The sequence below is a fragment of the Diadema antillarum genome, unplaced genomic scaffold (genome assembly GCF_040938485.1).
Source record: "Diadema antillarum isolate AM-2024a unplaced genomic scaffold, OU_Dant_1.0 seq00001103_RagTag, whole genome shotgun sequence".
Lineage (NCBI taxonomy): Eukaryota > Metazoa > Echinodermata > Echinoidea > Diadematoida > Diadematidae > Diadema > Diadema antillarum.
This window is the reverse complement of record NW_027271919.1, coordinates 48,831-68,372: the sequence shown is the minus strand read 5'-3', so window position 1 is coordinate 68,372 and position 19,542 is coordinate 48,831. Positions and strand designations below refer to the sequence as shown.

Here is a 19,542-nt window from a genome sequence, read left to right as displayed (position 1 = left end):
TGGGAGGATCACTCTCGACTTTGGTTGCGTTCCACTGTCATTCCGCACAGGTGGGAGCTCTGTGGAAATCTTGTGTGGGGGTAGCTGTTGCGCTTCAACACCTGCTTGATGTGCTTCAGTTCCCTGGGTAGGTGGGCTTGGTCGCTGACCTCGTAGGCTCGCTTGACCAGGGTCTTGTTGATGAATCTCAATATGGACGGATGGTGATATGAACGGTAGTTCAGATATCTAGTCGGTGTGAGTAGGTTTGCGGTAAACCTGGTGGGAAAGGGATCCCTGTGCCGTCCTCGTGATCTTGGTGTCCAGAAAGGGGATATCCCCTTGGTTCTCCATGTCCATGGTGAACTTGATGGAAGGGTGTTGAGAGTTTAGGTGCTGAAGGAAGTTGTTGATCTCCTCTGCACCATGTTGCCAGACCACAAAGGTGTCATCCACGTATCTAAGCCACACTTTGGGTCGGAGCGTCGCTGTCTGTAGTGCTGTCTCTTCAAAGTTTTCCATGAACAGATTTGCGACAATAGGGGAAAGCGGGGACCCCATTGCTGCGCCTTCTGTCTGCTGGTAGAAAGTGTTTCTCCATATGAAAGAGGTGGAATTGAGACACATACCGAGCAAGTCATGGATCTCTGTTGGAGACAGTTTGGTCCTGTCTGGTAGAGTTCGATCAGAGTCAAGTCTCTTGAGGATGATATCGCACGCATCCTTAACTTGCACACTCGTGAATAGTGACTCAACATCAAAGCTGATGAGAAGATCACTGTTAGAGACTGTCATCTGACGGACTTGGTCAATGAATTGTTTGGAGTTCTTCACATGGTGCACAGTTTGGCCAACAAGAGGCTGCAAGATAGAAGCCAAGTGCTGAGCTAGTGCGTATGTGGGAGAGCCCCTGGTCGAGACGATGGGTCTAAGTGGAATGTCCGGTTTGTGAATCTTTGGTTGCCCAAAGAGTATCGGGCACAGGCCCGATGAGCTACGTAGTTTGCGGTAGAGGGCCTGGGACAGGGCGTCCTTCCGTTGTAGCGAAAGGAGCTTGTCGTTTACCCTTCGTTCTAGAGCTGGTGTAGGGTCTCTGGGTAGTTTCTTGCAGCGTGAAGCCTTCTACCATCCAACGTTCTACCACCACGGAAGCCTTCAAAGATTTCATTGTATCAATATGTGAAAACAATGATTCAGGCACGCATAGTTTCATTTCAATTCTATGTATGCCAATGCCCAGTCGTGTTGGAAGTTGACACCTCCTCCTACACCGTCCCTCCCCTTGTGGTTCACTTCTACAACCTTAGGAAACTGTGAAGTCGCACAGCGGATAAAAGGTGACAGATACCTACGTTTTAGTCATTCACATTGTTCCTAAATATTTTTTGCAACTTTTCTGTTCATAGAAAAGTGCAATATTTCAGTGTGTATTGAAAAGAATGCAAAAGCACCCTTGCGTGAGAGTGAACACTCCACCAACACCATTCCCCTTTGGACAACCTCCCTAAACTTAGTACTGGTCAATATAATACTACCTTCTACTGAATCCAGAAGCTATAGGACTGTTTCGAAAGTTTGAAAAAAGCCAAAATAAATCACCGAATTTATTATTAACAACAAAACGGGAAATATATATATATATATATATATATATATATATATCACTACGGAAGGGGTGTTCTCCTCCCACCTTCCGCCTCCGTCGCTTTGCTCGACCGGGCACGGTCGCTTCGCTCCCGAGCATATTAACCACACCATCGAATATCGAATTTCTAATGACGTGTACATATACTTATATATTGCAAGTTAAAATTCTCTTTGCATAAATATTTATCTCATTGACAACCATCCCCATACAAAAAGACCATAAACCCCTCAAACAGTGTAATCAGTCAAAGAACAAACCAAGAAACAAAAACAAAACAAAAATCAAGCATAAAGCATATCCGGTCTCTTGATAAAGAGTAGATATATGACCTTATTTGTAAAGTTTCGTTTTCACGATTGTTTCCGTAGACTTAAGGGAAAGACTCACTTTGCTGAAGTGAATATTACTTGGGTGTTTTGCTTATGTTGAGCTTACAGTTGGGAATAACAGATTTTCCATATTAGGCTTTATAAAATTGACAAAAAAATTGTACATGCCATCAGAGATTTCATTATATAACATATATATATATATATATATATATATATGTATATATATATATAATATTTTCAACACACAATGAAAACGCAGGAAAAAACATATTGTGCACTTACTTTCTTTCGTTTTCTTCTTATATTTCCTGTAAAGAAGAATTGCTGCAATTACCATGATGATAAGGACTAGAAGGACTAGGATCACAGGCACCGCAGCAGCTGTGGAATATAATTTTGAGCAATACGGCATCTCACAACTATTGCTGATGAAAAACATTTAACCTGTAATATCAGGGAAGAAATGATCGTTCCTTGTATTTCTACCAACATGCCTTCAAGAATTAGGTGCAACATGTAAATAACATCCTCCTATCCATATTGGCCATGACGATAGTGTAATGATTTAAAACCTAATTCCAACCGGTTTGCGAAAACTGCGTCCAACAAGCATGAGCATTATAATATGCAGAACGTTGTCAGAGTTTAACCACTACGATACGATGTATTATAGAACACATCATATTGTTATCTTGCAATTTCATTATTATTTCAGCATATATCACAATTCGGGATAAATGACGTTCATCAAGACATTTTCTATTGCAATATGAAATAATTATTCTGTTTGTTTTGCTTGAAATATTATAATAAACTGAACATAGCAAGTTTTGTATATACAATGTATGCTGTGCTTTCTGGCAGGTTGATCAAGACGGTGTGAATAGTGTTTGGCGCTTCTCTAGGCCTACTCGAAATAGGTATGCAAAGATTTGGAAGGAATATCTGCACGGTGGAGTTCGAGATTAGCTGCATTCCGACACCACTGCTGGATGAGAAGACTACTAACTCAATATTTTTTTTTGAAAAAAAAGTGCACATTTCCTCGACTTGCACTAACGTATGTTAAGGGTAACATAATTCCCCCTGCCTTCTGAAACAGGCAAGTCAAGTGTTTGTTTATGAAGGGAGAAAAGTGAAAACATATTGATTTTTCTTCATATTTTCTTTATATCGTTCTACACATGTGACATCACAAGCTGTAGTAGTCTTCTCATCCAGCAGTGACTGAGCAAAAACTTCAAAAATTCATAACTTTTGAACGGATGTCCGATTTTCATCAAACTCTCACTGATGTGCTCTACTAAATTGCTGTATTCACTTAATTCACATGCATGTATATGAAGGTGGACTTGTCTTTTAATGGATGTACTCCATGTTTTTGTTTTGGAGAAAAAAGATAAAAACAGAAACGAAAGTAAGAGCTTCAGTTTATCGAAACTCCTAATGAATGCTAATGGCTTGCCTATAGTCACAGTACTGGCACATGTGACAGTTAAAATATTGAATTATGCTCTTCTTACAATTTACATCCAATATGTATGAAAGAAAAAAGTAGAGTAACCTAACTTTTTACAGTTATCTGTTAATTTTCCTCCAGAAACACAAGCTGCATCACGCTTAGGGTTTAAGTGGAAGTGTCCATTTAGAGTCTGTGAATAACAAGGCCTCCTATTCTAAGGAATAATAGCAAGCGGTTGGCATGAATCATTGCGTATTTAACGTTAATGATTTTTGCTTTATACATATGGACATGATACGGTCCCATCATTAATTTGAACCACTGTGTTTTGCTTTGTTTTTGAATATCTCAGTCATGTCAAAATCATTTTTTAAATCAAACAAGTCTTTAATTTCTCATGGAATTGTATGGTCTTTAATATCTTAAGTACTTTCCAATTATCTCGCAAAAAGTTAAAGTCTGAATTCCCAGCTCAACCAAAACTATGCCATCCCTCTAACATTTCTTTATTTTGGTATGTTTTTAAAATTACGGTGCCTTGTTACTAAGATTCAGGTTGCAGTTCCAATGAGTAGCTTGTTTTTACTTCATTATGCAAGGGATTATCCTAAATAAGACAAAGGTGATGAGTACAAGTAATGAGGTCTTATTGCAAAATATCTAAAGGCAAATCTTAATGCGAGTGATTCTTTTGAGGGCTTTTGATAAACTGCCTAATGATATGATGAATATTTCAACTTCTTTAATTTCGAGATGTTCTTACTTGACTTTAAGATGAAACCAATTTTGTTAGTTTAGAGTTATTTTTGGTTACTCGTAGGCCCATTTTTTACATTCATCTGTATCTGTTTACATTATGGTTCAACTCTGTAACAAGTGCCATAAGTCTCCCAAAGCTGGTACAACCATGGAGCTACCTTTTTGGTAGCTCCATGGTACAACTCTCCTGACGACATGGCTCACTCCTCACAACGCCAGAATGTTAAGCCAATTAACGCTTTTTCCAAAGATTTTTTTTTTAATTGGGCGATGATCTAGAATGGCTTTTCGTAGGTACAAGACAGTTCTATACTTGTACTTCAACGTGGTAACAAACACCTGTTATAAGCAATAATTCTAATGAAACGTTTCTAAAATAGAATAATTGGCTCAGCTCTACTGCATCTCCCCTACGTGTTGTGACCAATTTATCAACATAAATCTATAGTCACAGGAACCTTTGACAGGAGCAGGCGCTGTAACGATGTTGTTTGCATCCGTGTGGTTTCCTGTCGTTGTAGGTGTGAACACACCCTTTGTTGTTCTCGTGGTTCCGAATGGTAGTCCGCTAGATGTGCATTTAACCGGATCGGATCCTACCAACAGCTCTATCGTAACCATCTGGGTGAGTAGTCCTTCCGAATCCTTAGAGATTCTTCTTTCAGTCATGCTTGCCAGGTGTGAGGCATCGCTGAATAGCAAACTGATGTTGGGATAGTACCCCGTCACAGTGCATGTGAGAGATATTGTTGTATTGCTGTCCGCACTGATGTTGCAAGTTTGCATCGATTCATTTGAGCTGATCGGCACACACATATCAATTTCCGGAAATGGTTCTTGGGGGGCGGCTGCAAATAGAACACACGCATTGACATCTCAGTCAGTGCTAAGATCATGAACATTTCAACAATAGTAAAATGAAATGGTAGTAGGCATATGTGAGAAGGAAGGTAAGGGATTTTTTCCTCTCTTCTAAATGGAACTTTTCACTTGGCACTCAGCCTCGAGCTAGGTACAGGAATAATGTGATAGAGTCTTAAGAAATGATCACAGCATTATCGGGTTTCATTTATAGTAAACAGATGCGTAAAATTCGTTTGAAACTGTTCTTTCTGGCTTATTAATTTCCTGCCTAAGCGATGGCATTCAAGAAGAACGAAAGTCTCAGTTCATCACATAGACATGATGGATAATAGATAGGGCTCTTGAATAGGAAACATCGGGTCCAAATCACGCCTAGTCAATCTAAATCCGTTGAACACTTTCCTCTCCCTAAGCCTTTGCGTTTGTTTGTTTGTTTGATAGATACTTTATTTTCTGCAAATAAATAAACATAAGTCACATAATCATGAGCATGTGGGAAATATACAAAGTAAATTTAAAACAGAGTCGCTTGACTTGCATAAACAACGATATAGAAGGAAATTAATGACATGATATACAGTATGAATATCTATGCAGCAGGGATTACAATAACAATTTTTAGTTAAGGAGCAATTATGCAGAGGGCCGCCATTGTAAACATTTCTTGAAAAGATGGACGTCCCGAGGAAAAGGTAGGGACGTACTAGATTCGTAACAATACAAATTCTGCTGCGAAGATAGTGGGGGAAAATAAACTCTGATGTGTGATGGTGGTGAATGTGCTTGCAAGTGCTTGAAAGTGCACAAGGGCAGATAGGCTGTAATTTAGAATAATAGAATTGGTTTGCTGGAAGAGGGAACGATATGCGATGTTGCTATCGGGAGACCAACGTTACTCATATAAATTATTTGTTTTTAGTTTGTATTTGAAGTTTAATGTAACAAAATGTGCTTCTTTAAGTTTGCTTTGAATGAAAACAAGGAGGAACATTGTTTCAACTCCTCAGGAAGAGTGTTCCATGTATCCGGACCGTGATGTCTGATCGACTTTTGAGCAAGTAAAAGCTTCGGATTACTTAAATGAAAATCATAGGAACGACGGCTAGGGTATGAGTGAATATGGTCACTGGTTACTAAGGCATTATGAAAAAATGGTCATAAATTTCGAGTGCGTTTATACATGAATATGGCAGTAAATAGGTATAAATGTATATCATGGGCCTCTAGAGTTTTTAGGCGATAAAAAAAAAAATGGATCAGTGTGAGCCAAGAAATTTGAATGTGTGCATATACGAAGAGCCTTTTTCTGGAGAAGAAAAATTGTGTTCAATTTAGTTTGCTACAGTTGCCCCATACGATATTGCAGTACATTACATATGGTAGAAATAAGGTGTTATATTACATTATTAAAGTTTGATCGTTAATTAAGTATTTTATTCTCCTTAAAACACCAGTTGCTTTAGATATTGCTGTTGCAATATTCTGAACATGAGTATTCCAAGTTAGATTGCTATCTGGGGTCACTCCTAGGAACTTGGCTGTTAGAGGGCTATTGTGCAATTATGGGGCAATGCTGGTATTATCATCGTAAATGCATCATCAAATATATTCATCATTTACAATCGTCATCATATACATAGTACATGGACTTACCAACAACTGCGACATACGTCGAATTGAATAGAAGTGTGTTTGTTTCCAGATCTAACACAGCACAAAAGTATTTTCCTCTGTCTTGTATTCTTGTTGAGTTAATGACAAGAGAAAAGTCACTGGATATGTTGTATCCACCCTGGTCGTAACCAGGACCTTTCCGGTCGCTTATCTCCTGTAATAGGTCGAGTACAACCAACAAATCTGCATCGGCGTAGGTATCCCCTTTCAGCCAGTGTACTGTAGAAACCGCCTTCTCATACTGACACTTCAGGAACGCCCTGTCACCATACTGAAGAACACGTCTAGCATCAGTGATGACTGGCGGATCTGATTAGGTAAAATATCAACGTGTATTGGTATTGGTAAGACATATTACGTAAGGGTTGTCCTTTGCTTTTGCTTCTTTCTGTCACCTATACATCTGTCTACCCTACATTAATTTACATTATGATTTTTGAGGAAATGAAACCAAACCATCGTGGTCTCCTTGATCACGATGAAAGTATTTTACCAACAACAACAACAATAACGGAAGGAGATGGATGTTGGGATATTGCAATTGGTACTTAGCTACGCATTACTTACATCAGGTACCTTTTCAAAAATTGTCACTGCAAAAACATTTTTACACTTGAACACGTGGTTGTCCCTCGGATAGGACATAAAATGGAGGTCCCGTGTATGATAGAGTCACAGCTCATGCACGCAAAAGATCCCGCTTCATTCATTCATTGCAAAGAGCAGGGTGTCTAACCCGGTGAAGTGGTCTCACCCCACATCCAACTGGACCCCATGGAAGACCAGCTTAGTGTAGCTGAATATGGGCTATCCAGCCATCTTCACAGATGGAAAATGAACAACAAAATGAACAACAACAACAACTTGGGTGAGGGGTGACATCGATTTGCACCCTCTCACTTCGATATATATCTGGAGCGGACAACTATAATGGCAATCAATTCTCTACAGAAGTCACTGTAGCTTCGATTCTTTGTTAAATTTCGTTTATTCAGTTAATGGCTTCTTTACAAACTTCTTTATAAAAAGCTGTTTGGTTCCATTCAAACCGCAAGGCCTGCTTTTCAAGGGAGAACTGCTACAAATTGCATTACAATGTCATAATAATGTTTATTACAAACATAAAATAATCATACAATAATTAATTTCATAAAAGTAGGACCTTTAGGTATAAAGACAAAAAGGAAAGAGGGGAACAAAAGGGATACAAAGAATACATGAAGGCAATTTGCAAAGAGAGAAGATATCAATCTACTACTTAGATGTTGCGGACATTATTTAAAAAGGGAAGTGAGGCGGAGGATTTGATGGGAACGATTAGTGAGATGAATAACCCGTTGTTATGTATGACAAAGACTGTTTTTGCAATCTGTTTGATTTTAGCTACGTATACAGTTGGTGCATTGAAACTGATCTTGTAGCATATGAATTGCTTGTCTTGGGTAAAGCTCCTCTTCAATAACCAGGAGGAAGGCCGTTCAAACTTTTGTACATTAAGTACATGGTAATCTTATTCAAATCCATGTTCGATAGATTGTAACCCTAAAGAATCTAACATCATTTGAACTGAGGCGTGTAATCAATCGCATCTAATACTTAACGACAATATTTGTTTTGACACCTTTGTAATCCCATGACATATTTCTTTGTCCATGAAAACCCTACACAGTTGAACAGTAGTCAATATTAGGAGCCAAAGTGATATATAATGAAAAACATGTTTCATCAGACAATGATCAATCCTTTTTTTTTCATATTTTTCCATATTTGACATGATAACAAGATCAGCAGGTGAATGCTGTTTCACATCAATATCCTGTGCAATCCAAATGTATAAATATGAAATCACGTTTCATAGATATAAAAACAAACAAAGTTTGAAGATCAGTAATGACCAGGTGTACAAAATGGCAAAACAATGTAATCGGAAAAAAAAAAAAGTTGTATTAAACAGCCATTAAAATGGTATATATACCACCAAAACATTAGCCTGCGGTATAAGTTTAAAGACTCTTAATAAGCTTTAAAAATCCCATAGTTTCTTGAAAGAAGATCATGGGCAATAATAACGAACGTTTAAGAAAACATAATCAGTAGAACCTTTGTAAAGGTTGTATTTTACATCATCTCCCAAATTTCTGTCAACATGTTGAGGTGGATTTTTATTCCTATAACAGGACTGCCGATCAATCATTAATCATTCTTTTATTGAGGTATCTCATCAATCTAGAATTAACTGCTCCATTACACGCTTTGGAAACAATTGACAAAAGGGAGATAGCACGAAAGTTGTTTGTTTATAAGTATGTTTGGTTTTGGAAACAGAAACTGTTTTGGCCATTTCAAAATCGGCAGGGATACGCACAAATTGTATTAACTGATTAAGAATACAAACATGGAGTGTAGTTATCCATCTGGGACCCTTAGATTTGTTGTTGTTATTTGGTTGCTTTTTTTTTGGGGGGGGGGGTGCGCACTGATACATAGGCCCTGAGGTGCATGTTTGTCAGAAAGTTTCAAAAAATTCTTTTAACTTTTGCCACGTGACATTTACATCAGTAACATTTGAAAATAATTCATTCCCATCAACAGAGCTTAGATCATTACGAAATGCAGTTTCTTTAAACAATTAAAATGATCGAAGCGCGATATTTGAGGCAACGAGTTTGGGTCTTTATTATGCTTGGCCTCTCCATGAGATACCCAATGATTCACCTATTTCATAACAGTTAATCTGCTGGACAAGAAATTACTGTAAGGCTGTTACAATTCATATCACCTACCAATGTTATTCTATATGTGATCCTGCATCACTAAACCAACAAAAAAAATCGCCAGACATGGATTTTTATAAGGGCAGATTCTGAAAGAGTAGACTGAAGGTTTTAAAATGATCCATAACTCAAACACAAGTGGACCTTCCTAACCTGTCTAGATAATGGAAAGGAAGGACACAGACTGTGAAAGTCTTTACTGAAAAAAAAGAGGTTTTGAGGTTTGGAATCTATTCGCGTGCTACATGCATGTACCTCTAGCCAAGTTGCGTGCTGTGCAATGAATGGGACAAAAAACAATGTGAAATTATGTAATAGCCACAACAAAAGGATTATCAGATCAAGCTGAAATTGTCCATGGATTCGATCCATGACTGCTACCAATCTGCAATACACTATCCTTTGAAAAGGGAATATAGGGTCCAAATTACGACTAGCGTTTAAATCCGTTGTCCCACGATGTCTCCTTAAGCTATTCAGTCAAAGTGGTATTATGTGATTCGTCCGGCAATGATTGTATAATCATTGTCATTGCATCGTTATAAATAATCATCTTTAACTGCATTAATCATTTACAATCGTCATGAGAAACATACAAGAAAGGACTTACCCGCAACGTCGACATTGGTCAAGTTGACGAGAAGTCTGCCTGTTGCCAGATCAGACACAGCACAAAAGTATCTTCCTCTGTCCCGTATCCTCGCTGAGTTGATGACAAGAGAGTAGTCATCGGATATGTTGTACCAACCCTGGTCGTAGCCATCACCAAATTCTCGCTGGTTTACCTCATAGAACAGATCTAGCGCAATCAGTGGTTCTGCTTCAGTATATTCATCTCCCTTCCGCCAGGAGACTCCATAAACCGGCTCTTCATACTGACACCGCAGGATCGCCCTTTCACCATACTGAAGAACACGTCTATCATCGGTGATGACTGGCGGATCTGAGTTAGGTAGAGTATCAATGTGTGCCGGTAGAAGACGTATTACTGTTAAAATGAAGATATTGTTCTGGTAAGGGTTTGAGAACCCGTCAGGCACCATTTAATATATGCCTGCAATATATCGAAAGAGTCTTTTAAAAAAAAAAAAAACTTACCTGACTGACGTGAATTTTTCTGGATGATGAGTTGTTTTGGAGTATTTGAGATCAAAAATAAAATTCAGTTTACCGACTTTTATTCCAGAAGGATCCAGGCAAATTCGGTCTCAGGGACAACTCGGCGCTATTTCCGACAATTTACACGCAGTTCGTAATCGCATACAATTCAAAGGCGTACGTGTTGTATCAACTCGGCCCGTACCTGCGACCAGCCAGAACGCGAAGCGCTCCCATAGCACAACACTGTACAATTAAGAGGGACAACTCGGTCCTGCCTTTGCCCACCGTTAAAGCGAGCCGAGTTATTCTCGGGTCCGAGTTAGCCCGACTCCGGCAAACTTTTTTTTTGTTAATATTTCGCATTCTCATCACCCAAAGAACATCCTGTTATTTCAGCTTTATTCCACACATTTCTTAGGCATACTTGTACACTTTTGAGCGAAATTCGACAAGTCTGCAGGCGTTCCAGAACTATGTTTTACCTTTAGGGTTGTCCATTGCTTTTGCTTATTTGTGACACCAAGTATATATATATATATATATATATATATACGCATCAGCTACGGCAACAGGGACTTAAACTCATAAACATAGTGGGGAGGTGCATGACTTTATGTAATGACAACAGATTTATACACAAAATGGAACTCACTGTGTTGCACTAGCCCGTCTATTAGTTTTCGGGCCTCTGTCCTCGGCCAGATCTACAATGTACAGGGCACACAAGCTAGATACGCGTCTATCGTAATAAAGATAGGTACGAATACGTAGCTTGCTTATGTACCGTATCTTTACTCCGATAAACTGTTATGAAATGTACTTCGATTTTTGTACATTTTGTACTTATGGGCCTGATAACTTAAGTGTGAATTTGCTGAAAAAAAATATTTACCCCTAGCAGCCCCTCTCACCCATATATTCAATCTATCCCTACTTAACGGTAGGTATCCAGACTCCTTCAAAATCGCTAAAGTTATCCCCATCTATAAAAGAGAAGATCCTTCAATGGTGAAAAATTATAGACCCATCTCACTGTTACCTGCAATATCGAAAATTCTAGAAAAAGTAGTTTACAAGCGTCTCTACTTGTTCATGATTGAAAATGAAATATTAAATGCGAATCAGTTTGGTTTTAGGAAAGGATTTTCTACCGATTATGCTGTAATTAAATCTGTTGACAATAAATTATTGATGCGTTTACTAAAAAGGAGCTCATAATTGGAGTCTTTATGGATCTTAGTAAAGCATTTGACACTATTGATCATGACATTTTACTTGAACAATTACATAATTATGGGGTGAGAGGGATTACTCTATCGTGGTTCAGAAGTTATTCAAGTTATCGAAAACAATATGTTGCATTTGAATCCAGTCACTCAACATGAATTATTCTAACGTGTCATGACTGTGGTGTCCCTCAGGGATCTATCGTCGGGCCCCTACTTTTTTTAAGTTTACATCAATGATTTATTATCAGTTCCTCTCCTCGTTTAAACTTCATCTTATTTGCAAACGACACCAACGTTTTTTATTCCCACAAGGACATTGTAACACTGGTTTATACACTAAATACGGAATCAAGCAACATCTCGAAATGGTTTAGAAGTAACAAGCTTTCATTGAATATTGATAAGACATGTTCTATACACTTTCATACGCTTCAATCCCAACCCACCCCACCCCCATAGTATTTTTATTGATGATACAAACATTGCTGAGAAACATTCAACCAAGTTCCTAGGAGTGACCCTAGATAGCAATCTAACTTGGAATATTCATGTTCAAAATATTACAACAGCGATATCTAAAGCAACTTGTGTTTTAAGAAGAATAAGATATCTAATCAATTATCAAACTTTAATAATGTTATGTAACACTATATTTTTACAATATGTAATGTACTGCAATATTGTATAGGGCAACTGTAGAAAAACTAAATTGAACACAATTTTTCTTCTCCAGAAAAGGGCTCTTCGTATATGCACACATTTAAATTTCTTGGCTTACACTGATCCTATATTTCATCGCCTAAAAACTTTGAAGGCCCATGATGTACATTTATACCTAACTGCCATATTTATGTATAAAACACTCGAAATTTATTACCATTTTTTCATAATGCCCTTGTAACTAATGACCATATTCATTCATACCCTACCCGTCGTTCCCATGATTTTCATTTAAGTAATCCAAAGCTTTTACTTGCTCAAAAGTCGATTAGACATCACAGTCCGGATACATGAAACACTCTTCCTGAGGAGTTGAAACAATGTGCCTCCTTGTTTTCATTCAAAGCAAACTTAAAGAAACACATTTTATTACAGTATACTTCAAATACGAACTAAAAACAAATAATTTATATGACTAATGTTGGTCTCCCGATAGCAACATCGCATGTCGTCCCCTCTTCCAACAAACCAATTCTATTATTCTAAATTCGAGCCTGTCTGTCCTTGTGCACTTTCAAGCACCTGCACGCACATTCACCACCATCACACAGCAGAGTTTATTTTCCCCTGCTATCTTCGCAGCAGAATTTGTATTGTTACGAATCTAGTACGTCCCTTTCTTTTCCTCGGGCCGGCCGCGTGTTTTTTTTTTTGACGGCGCAGATTGGGGACCCTAAAAATCTATTGGGGACCCTATCCCTAAACCTAACCCTAATCCTAATCCTAACCCTAACCATCAAACCCTAACCCTAACCCTAACCCTAACCCTAACCCCAACCCTAACCCTAACCCTAACCCTAACCCTAACCAAAAACCCTAACCCAACGTTTTCCCATAGGTTTAACACGCGCCATGCCCCAATCTGTGCCGTCTTAAAAAAAAACGCGGGCCGGCCATCTTTTCAAGCAATGCTTAAAATGGCGGCCCTCCGTATAATCGCTTCTTAACTATAATAGTTATTGTAATTCCTGCTGCATAGACATGCATATTGTATATCATATCATTAATTCGCTTTTATAGTTGTTTATGCAAGTCAAAAGACTCTGTTGAGTTTACTTTGTATATTTCCTAAATGTTCATGATTATGTAACTTATGTATATCGTTGTTTATGCAAGTCAAACGACTCTGTGTTGAATTTAATTTGTATATTCCCTGCATGTTCATTATTATGTAACTTATGTATATTGATTTGCAGAAAATAAAGTATCTATTTATCTATCTATCTATTGTCATTGTACGTTTTTTCGATGTAGGGTCTACATTGTAGATCCGGCGAAGGGCCAAGTTCCAAAAGCTTTAATATAAACGGATGCCGCACAGTGACGTCCAATCGGTTGTCACTATGCCTCGAAGGTCAAGATGTGTTAAGACACAAATGGTTTGAATGCAAATACTTATACGCTCTTTTTAAAGTAAGGTCCTCATCAAACAGAAAAATGACATCTTTTCAATAATTTTTCATACGTTACATAACAATGAATATCTTTTAAGATAACAAAATGTTCACTTATATTTGAATGATTTTCTTTTTTCTGAAACTTGAATCCCAAATACCTCTAATTGATAGAAAAGAGTACATGGGTGGCGGGTTGCATTAGATGTTTAATATACATATATATATATATGTTATGTAGTTCTATATGTATGGATGTGTATACATATATATACATAAATATATCATATATATATTATGTAGTTCTATATGTATGTATATATATATATATATATATATATATATACATATATATCATATCTATCAATGCATATATATATAGAGAGAGAGAGAGATTTTCACGAATACATATTTCACCTCGGTTACTATAATGAAAGTACTGTAGTAAAAACTGACGGAAAGAAACGAATGTATGGACAAACATAATCATGCATTTAGCTTAGCATTGTTTACGCCTGTTCGCTTTTCAAATTGTTTCAGTACTTAATCACAATGTCCAAGCTTTCAGCAATTTGCAACGAGCACATTCGCAAACTTCTTATCCAAAGGTGCAAGTGACATGAATATTTATTGAGCACCCTTACACATTGACTCTGAAGCGAATATCCATGATCACAATCAATACTCTACATAGCATATGTTTGATTAAAGTGGGAGGAATGATAGGTTGCTATAAGTTCAAGATTTTCAGACATCAACGAATTCATCAAAATGGATCCAAGGACTGTTCAAATCATTAGAAATTCACAGATTCAGTTCTAACTTTATTTGCATTACCAATCAAACGCAAGACATCAACGTAAAGTTGCCTGTTCTTGGTGTAAGCATGGCCTAGAAGAGCACTATCATTGATATGGTACTGTTGCAATAATGTGTGTGTGTGTGTGCGTGTGTATTTAATCATTGTTTCCCTTTTCATATATGGACATAATACAATATGTATTATGGGCTATAATAGGCATTATTTTAACATTATCAATACGCCATGTTATTAATAAGGTGCATTTGAAAAGATAAACTCTAAGGGGAGCGAAGAAAAAGAAAGGAATGAGAGTACAACCATTATATAAAAAGAAAGTATACGTTTTAACATTAGTTTTGATTGGAACTTACCGAATACTGTCACATCTGAATGATTGCTATACGGGGATCCGGTCTCGTAATCAGACACCTCGCAGAAGTATCTACCAGAGTCTTCCGACCGGGCAGTATTAAAGATGAGGGAATGATTTGAGGCGACTGTAAACCTCCCGTCTTCAAACCCTGGACCGCTGATGTCTCCATTGTTGTAAAAGGTATCCAATATCACGACAGTGATGGCAGTTTCGATTGTGTCTCCTCTCTTCCAGTAGACCGCAAATAGCTTCCGGGTCACGGTACATGACACCGATCCGGGTAAGCCTTGTCGTAGTCTTACCTCTGGTTCAGTGGTAACCACAGCTCCATGGGCCAGAAATATCACTAGACAAAAAATGGCGAATGCCATTTAATTCAATATCGGATCGATGAAATCTTGCACATCAGATAAACACACAAGGCAAATAGTAGATCTACAGGGCTGATATTCTCGATGAGTTCACCGAGACAGGCAAGAAGAGGCAGACAAAGGCAGACATTTCCATAAAGACATTTTGAATGCAAGAGTCAGAACCTTGAAGTTGAAACTAGGCCTTATCAAACAATACATAATGATAGAAGTTATTTGTTAACATTTTCTTTCGCGTGTTACAAGCTATGGTGGCTGAACATTGCATCTGTTCTTTGAGCTGAGCTGAGAGTCCAAACTACAATAATGCAACGAGCAAACCATTGTCGTTATCTAAGGGACTTAATATAAACCCATGCATCACGCAGTTTTTCTTTAGTTGTTGGATTATATTCTTCACTTTTTTTTTCAATCCTGCATATATAGACCAATACAGGGTTGTCGATTTACATAATTAATATGTTTCCATAGTAGGATCATCTTGGACAACTGTGAACCGTCAAGATCTCCTCTGTAATCATAAATCATAATAAATCACATAGAGATGTTGATTTATTGTTGATTAGGTGCGTATCCTTTTGTAAGAAGTTTAAAACGTAAAGATTCTATGCTGTCGGGAAGATTATGCCAAATGTGTGCCAAACTGTCTGTGTGTTAATTGATAATTTGGGTTTTGTAGGACGGAAGTTTCCAGTTTCACATTGATTTCCGGATCAAATGTCATCGCAAAGTCTCATACAACCATGACAACATTGTTTATATGACGATATTCAGCATGCTAAAAATAATTGCCAGAGCTTTACACTTACACTTGCATATGTGAGGAAACGCAAATAATTTATATAGGTGGTTTTTTTGTTGTTTCATATCAAGGGGATAATTTTACATGGTTTCCTTTAATACTAGAGGCAAGTTTAATCACTAAATAGTCTTTAATCGGTGATCATAATGTCATCATGCCATTCAGTTTTCTCGTGTGTGTGGGGGGTGCCTTTTTTTGGTTCGATTTTGGAGTTTTGTTCGTGCTTGTGTTTGCTTTGTTTTCCTTAAGCCCTGAGTATTGGGAAGCTGCAGCCATTCTTCCCTCCTCTTCAAACTTAGCGACCACAGCTACGGGTCCTGTATGGAGACTACAGGGTAAAAAAGCTGAACTCTTTGCGGATGGTGTGGTGTATGCAGACGAGGCAAGGTTCGACTATGGTCACATTGCTCTTCCTCTGATTGTTCGGGGTTTTGGGGTTTGTTTTTTTTTGGTTGTTGTTGATGCGTAATACGTTGGAAATCCCCATTAAAGGTAATGTTACACTTTTCCGAATAACAGTAATCGCATCAATGTGTTTTCGGGTAATTTGTTTTATTTTATTTTTGCTTTCCTCCTTGTTTGCTTTTGTTTGTGTGTGTTTTTTTTTCTTCTTTTTTTTTGGTTTTGCTTGTTTGCTTTTGTGTGTGTGAAAGTGTGTTTGTGAGTGTTTTGACTCTATAAGAACACTATGGGGTAAATAAATTTAATAATCTTCTCAAAATTACAAACTTCTTGTCTATGCTTCAAACTGACCAAATATTTGCTTGTAATTTTGTTGTGACTTTTATTATCACATGGTGACGGAAGTTGTATAAAGTCACATTTTAACTAACAAGAAGAAGAAACATAAGCGAAGACGAAATGAAAGCACATTATGCAAAACGTGAGAAGAAGTATTTAATAAAAATACAATTTCATCTCTACCATGTCTACGTATATAATAACCAGAATGGGAATTTAAAAAGTGGCGTGCCATCTTTTTGTGAACAGCCCGCTGATATTGGGAAAGAACCAAATACAATGTTAATCATGATAACCAGAAGGGCGTTATCGGTTTCTAAGATTTGAGTTTAAATAAAAACGAAACGATCAATTTTCATGAAATAAAAAGTGTATCTAATGAAAAGTAGGTAGATTTGTACGCATCGTTCCAAATATCGAGCAAACCTTTCTGTTTTTTATGTTTAACATTGCACTAAAACTCAATCAATTGAATCTCAATCTCACTTCAATTTGATACCAGTAATTTGATATCCCCCAAAGTTGCAATGACGACCTTCTGGTTTTCAGAATTGAATTTAGTATACTATAGCAAGTATATATAATGTGCTTACCTGACGATAGGGAGACTGCTACTAGCAGGGCAACAAACACCCATGTCCAGTGAATTCGTGGCATGTTGGATAAATTGGTAATCTCTCCTAACGATAATGGTGTGAGAAGGTTCACACAAAGAACATTTTATGTACAGATAACGTACAAATTCACCAATATAGTTCACTTCTAATTTCTACTCTGCTTTAATTGTTATTTGTACAAGAGGAATCTGCAATATTGATAAGGAGCTGCGCCTTCTAAAGGTGAATTTGCAGTCTGGTATTTTACTTTGATAGGTATTATTATCGAAATTATGACAGTATTGTCAACCTCCCTCTCTGGTGGCCTATCATGATAACAAATTATATGTATTTTCCAGGAGGGCACTGAGATTGTTTTTATACCCTATCAAGTTGAGAGGAACCTGAGTGGTTTCTCCATGTAATCTACAACCCCTTGTCAAGGTGATTAGGACATCTTTTCAGAGAATGTAGGGGCCGAACACAAAAGAGTTTCTGGTTAAACAATCTAAATCTTTTTTCCATTATAGCATAGCGTTTCTATTCAGTCAGTTCACATAGTTTTATTTTCAGGGATTAAGAACCTAGAAACGTTGGATAACGGCACAGAAGTAACTTCCGTGTAGTTTGCTTTACAAACGCTATAGGCAGGAAAAAATACATATGAAAGTGTAATTTGGATATAAACCGAACAAAACAGAGACTGTGATATATACAATGTGTAATATACTTCTTGTCACCGCATGCACCCTGGCCCGTTTGTCGGGGAAAGGTGCGATCTATTGCGAGAGTAACATAGGCCTACGTAACCCAACACGTAGCAAACACGAACTACCATTTAAGGGATGCCAGCAGAGTTAATGAGACCTAATATACGGCATGATTGTGTATGAAATAAATGATTTCATTCACACAAACCTGTTCTGTGTTCCTGGTAGGCATTCCTGGCAGATTTTCTGGATAATCGGTCGGTAAATTTCACATCAAGCTACCAAGTTTCAAGACAAATCCGAACAGAAAACGAAACACTAACTGGTCATGTGTTGGTGACGCGTTAAAGTTGGGTAATTTCCGACATGTGTACATAACAGGAATCCAGCTCCGAACGATCGGTTTGTTTTTTTTTTTTGGTGTTTTTTTTTTTTTTTTTTTTTTTGCAGCAAGACGACAGATGTCAAGCCCATTGAGCAGCTAGGCGTAAAGTTTTGTAGCGCGTCATTGACCAAAACGACCAAAGGACGGCGGGGGGGGGGGGGGGGATTAAATTCTTATTGAATATTGTGGCTTATTCGGCCAAAAATCAAAAAGTCTCTCAAAAATTAAGGTTCGAAGTTTGTGATCTTTAGGGAATCTTTTTCTTGAGGAATAAGAAAAAGCTTGCCAGAGTTTGAGCATGAAAAAAAAAAGACCCCTGAGGCGGAGGCGGAGACTGACACGTACAGGCGTGAGTATGGGTCTGCAAGAATGAAATGAGACAATTATTTTCCTTAATTTGTGACAACTACACCAAGCCTCCGTCGCAATTTCAATACAAATTCAAAAGTAAATTTCACTTTTGTTTTGCAGTTTCACATTTAATTTTGTAAACTATACACGTACAGTATCCATACACTGTCCATACTATTCTTCCAAACCTAATATCTTCTAATGCCAATTGAGAGAGTTGACTTTGTTTCTAATTCAGTTTTCATTGCATTTTCTCTGAATGTTTTCATTTCAAACAGCATTAAGTATTCATATTTGTGATTTCGTAAAGAATAGATTCCCACAGAGAATGAGAGATATATATATATATAGAGAGAGAGGGAGAAAGAGATAGGAAAAGCCTGCGCTCCTGTAGACAAATTAACACTAGAATAGACTTCTGCAAATATTGTGATAAGATGAGTTTTTTAATTGAACTAAAAGTGGGTGTAATATT

The 19,542-nt window shown here is 37.6% G+C and overlaps 1 protein-coding gene across 1 annotated transcript; it reads right to left on the bottom strand.

Moving 5' to 3' along the window:
• Window positions 1-8: 8 nt before the first annotated feature.
• On the bottom strand, window positions 9-18,667 carry LOC139743673 (uncharacterized). Its single transcript, XM_071654133.1, has 9 exons — window positions 18,540-18,667; window positions 17,619-17,705; window positions 15,110-15,457; window positions 10,103-10,435; window positions 6,698-7,027; window positions 4,639-5,028; window positions 2,242-2,340; window positions 259-1,058; window positions 9-173 (listed from the first exon to the last, which is right to left on the bottom strand). The coding sequence occupies exons 2-9, from the start codon at window positions 17,680-17,682 to the stop codon at window positions 9-11; spliced, it is 2,529 nt and encodes an 842-aa protein (XP_071510234.1). The 5' UTR covers window positions 17,683-17,705; window positions 18,540-18,667.
• Window positions 18,668-19,542: the final 875 nt, after the last annotated feature.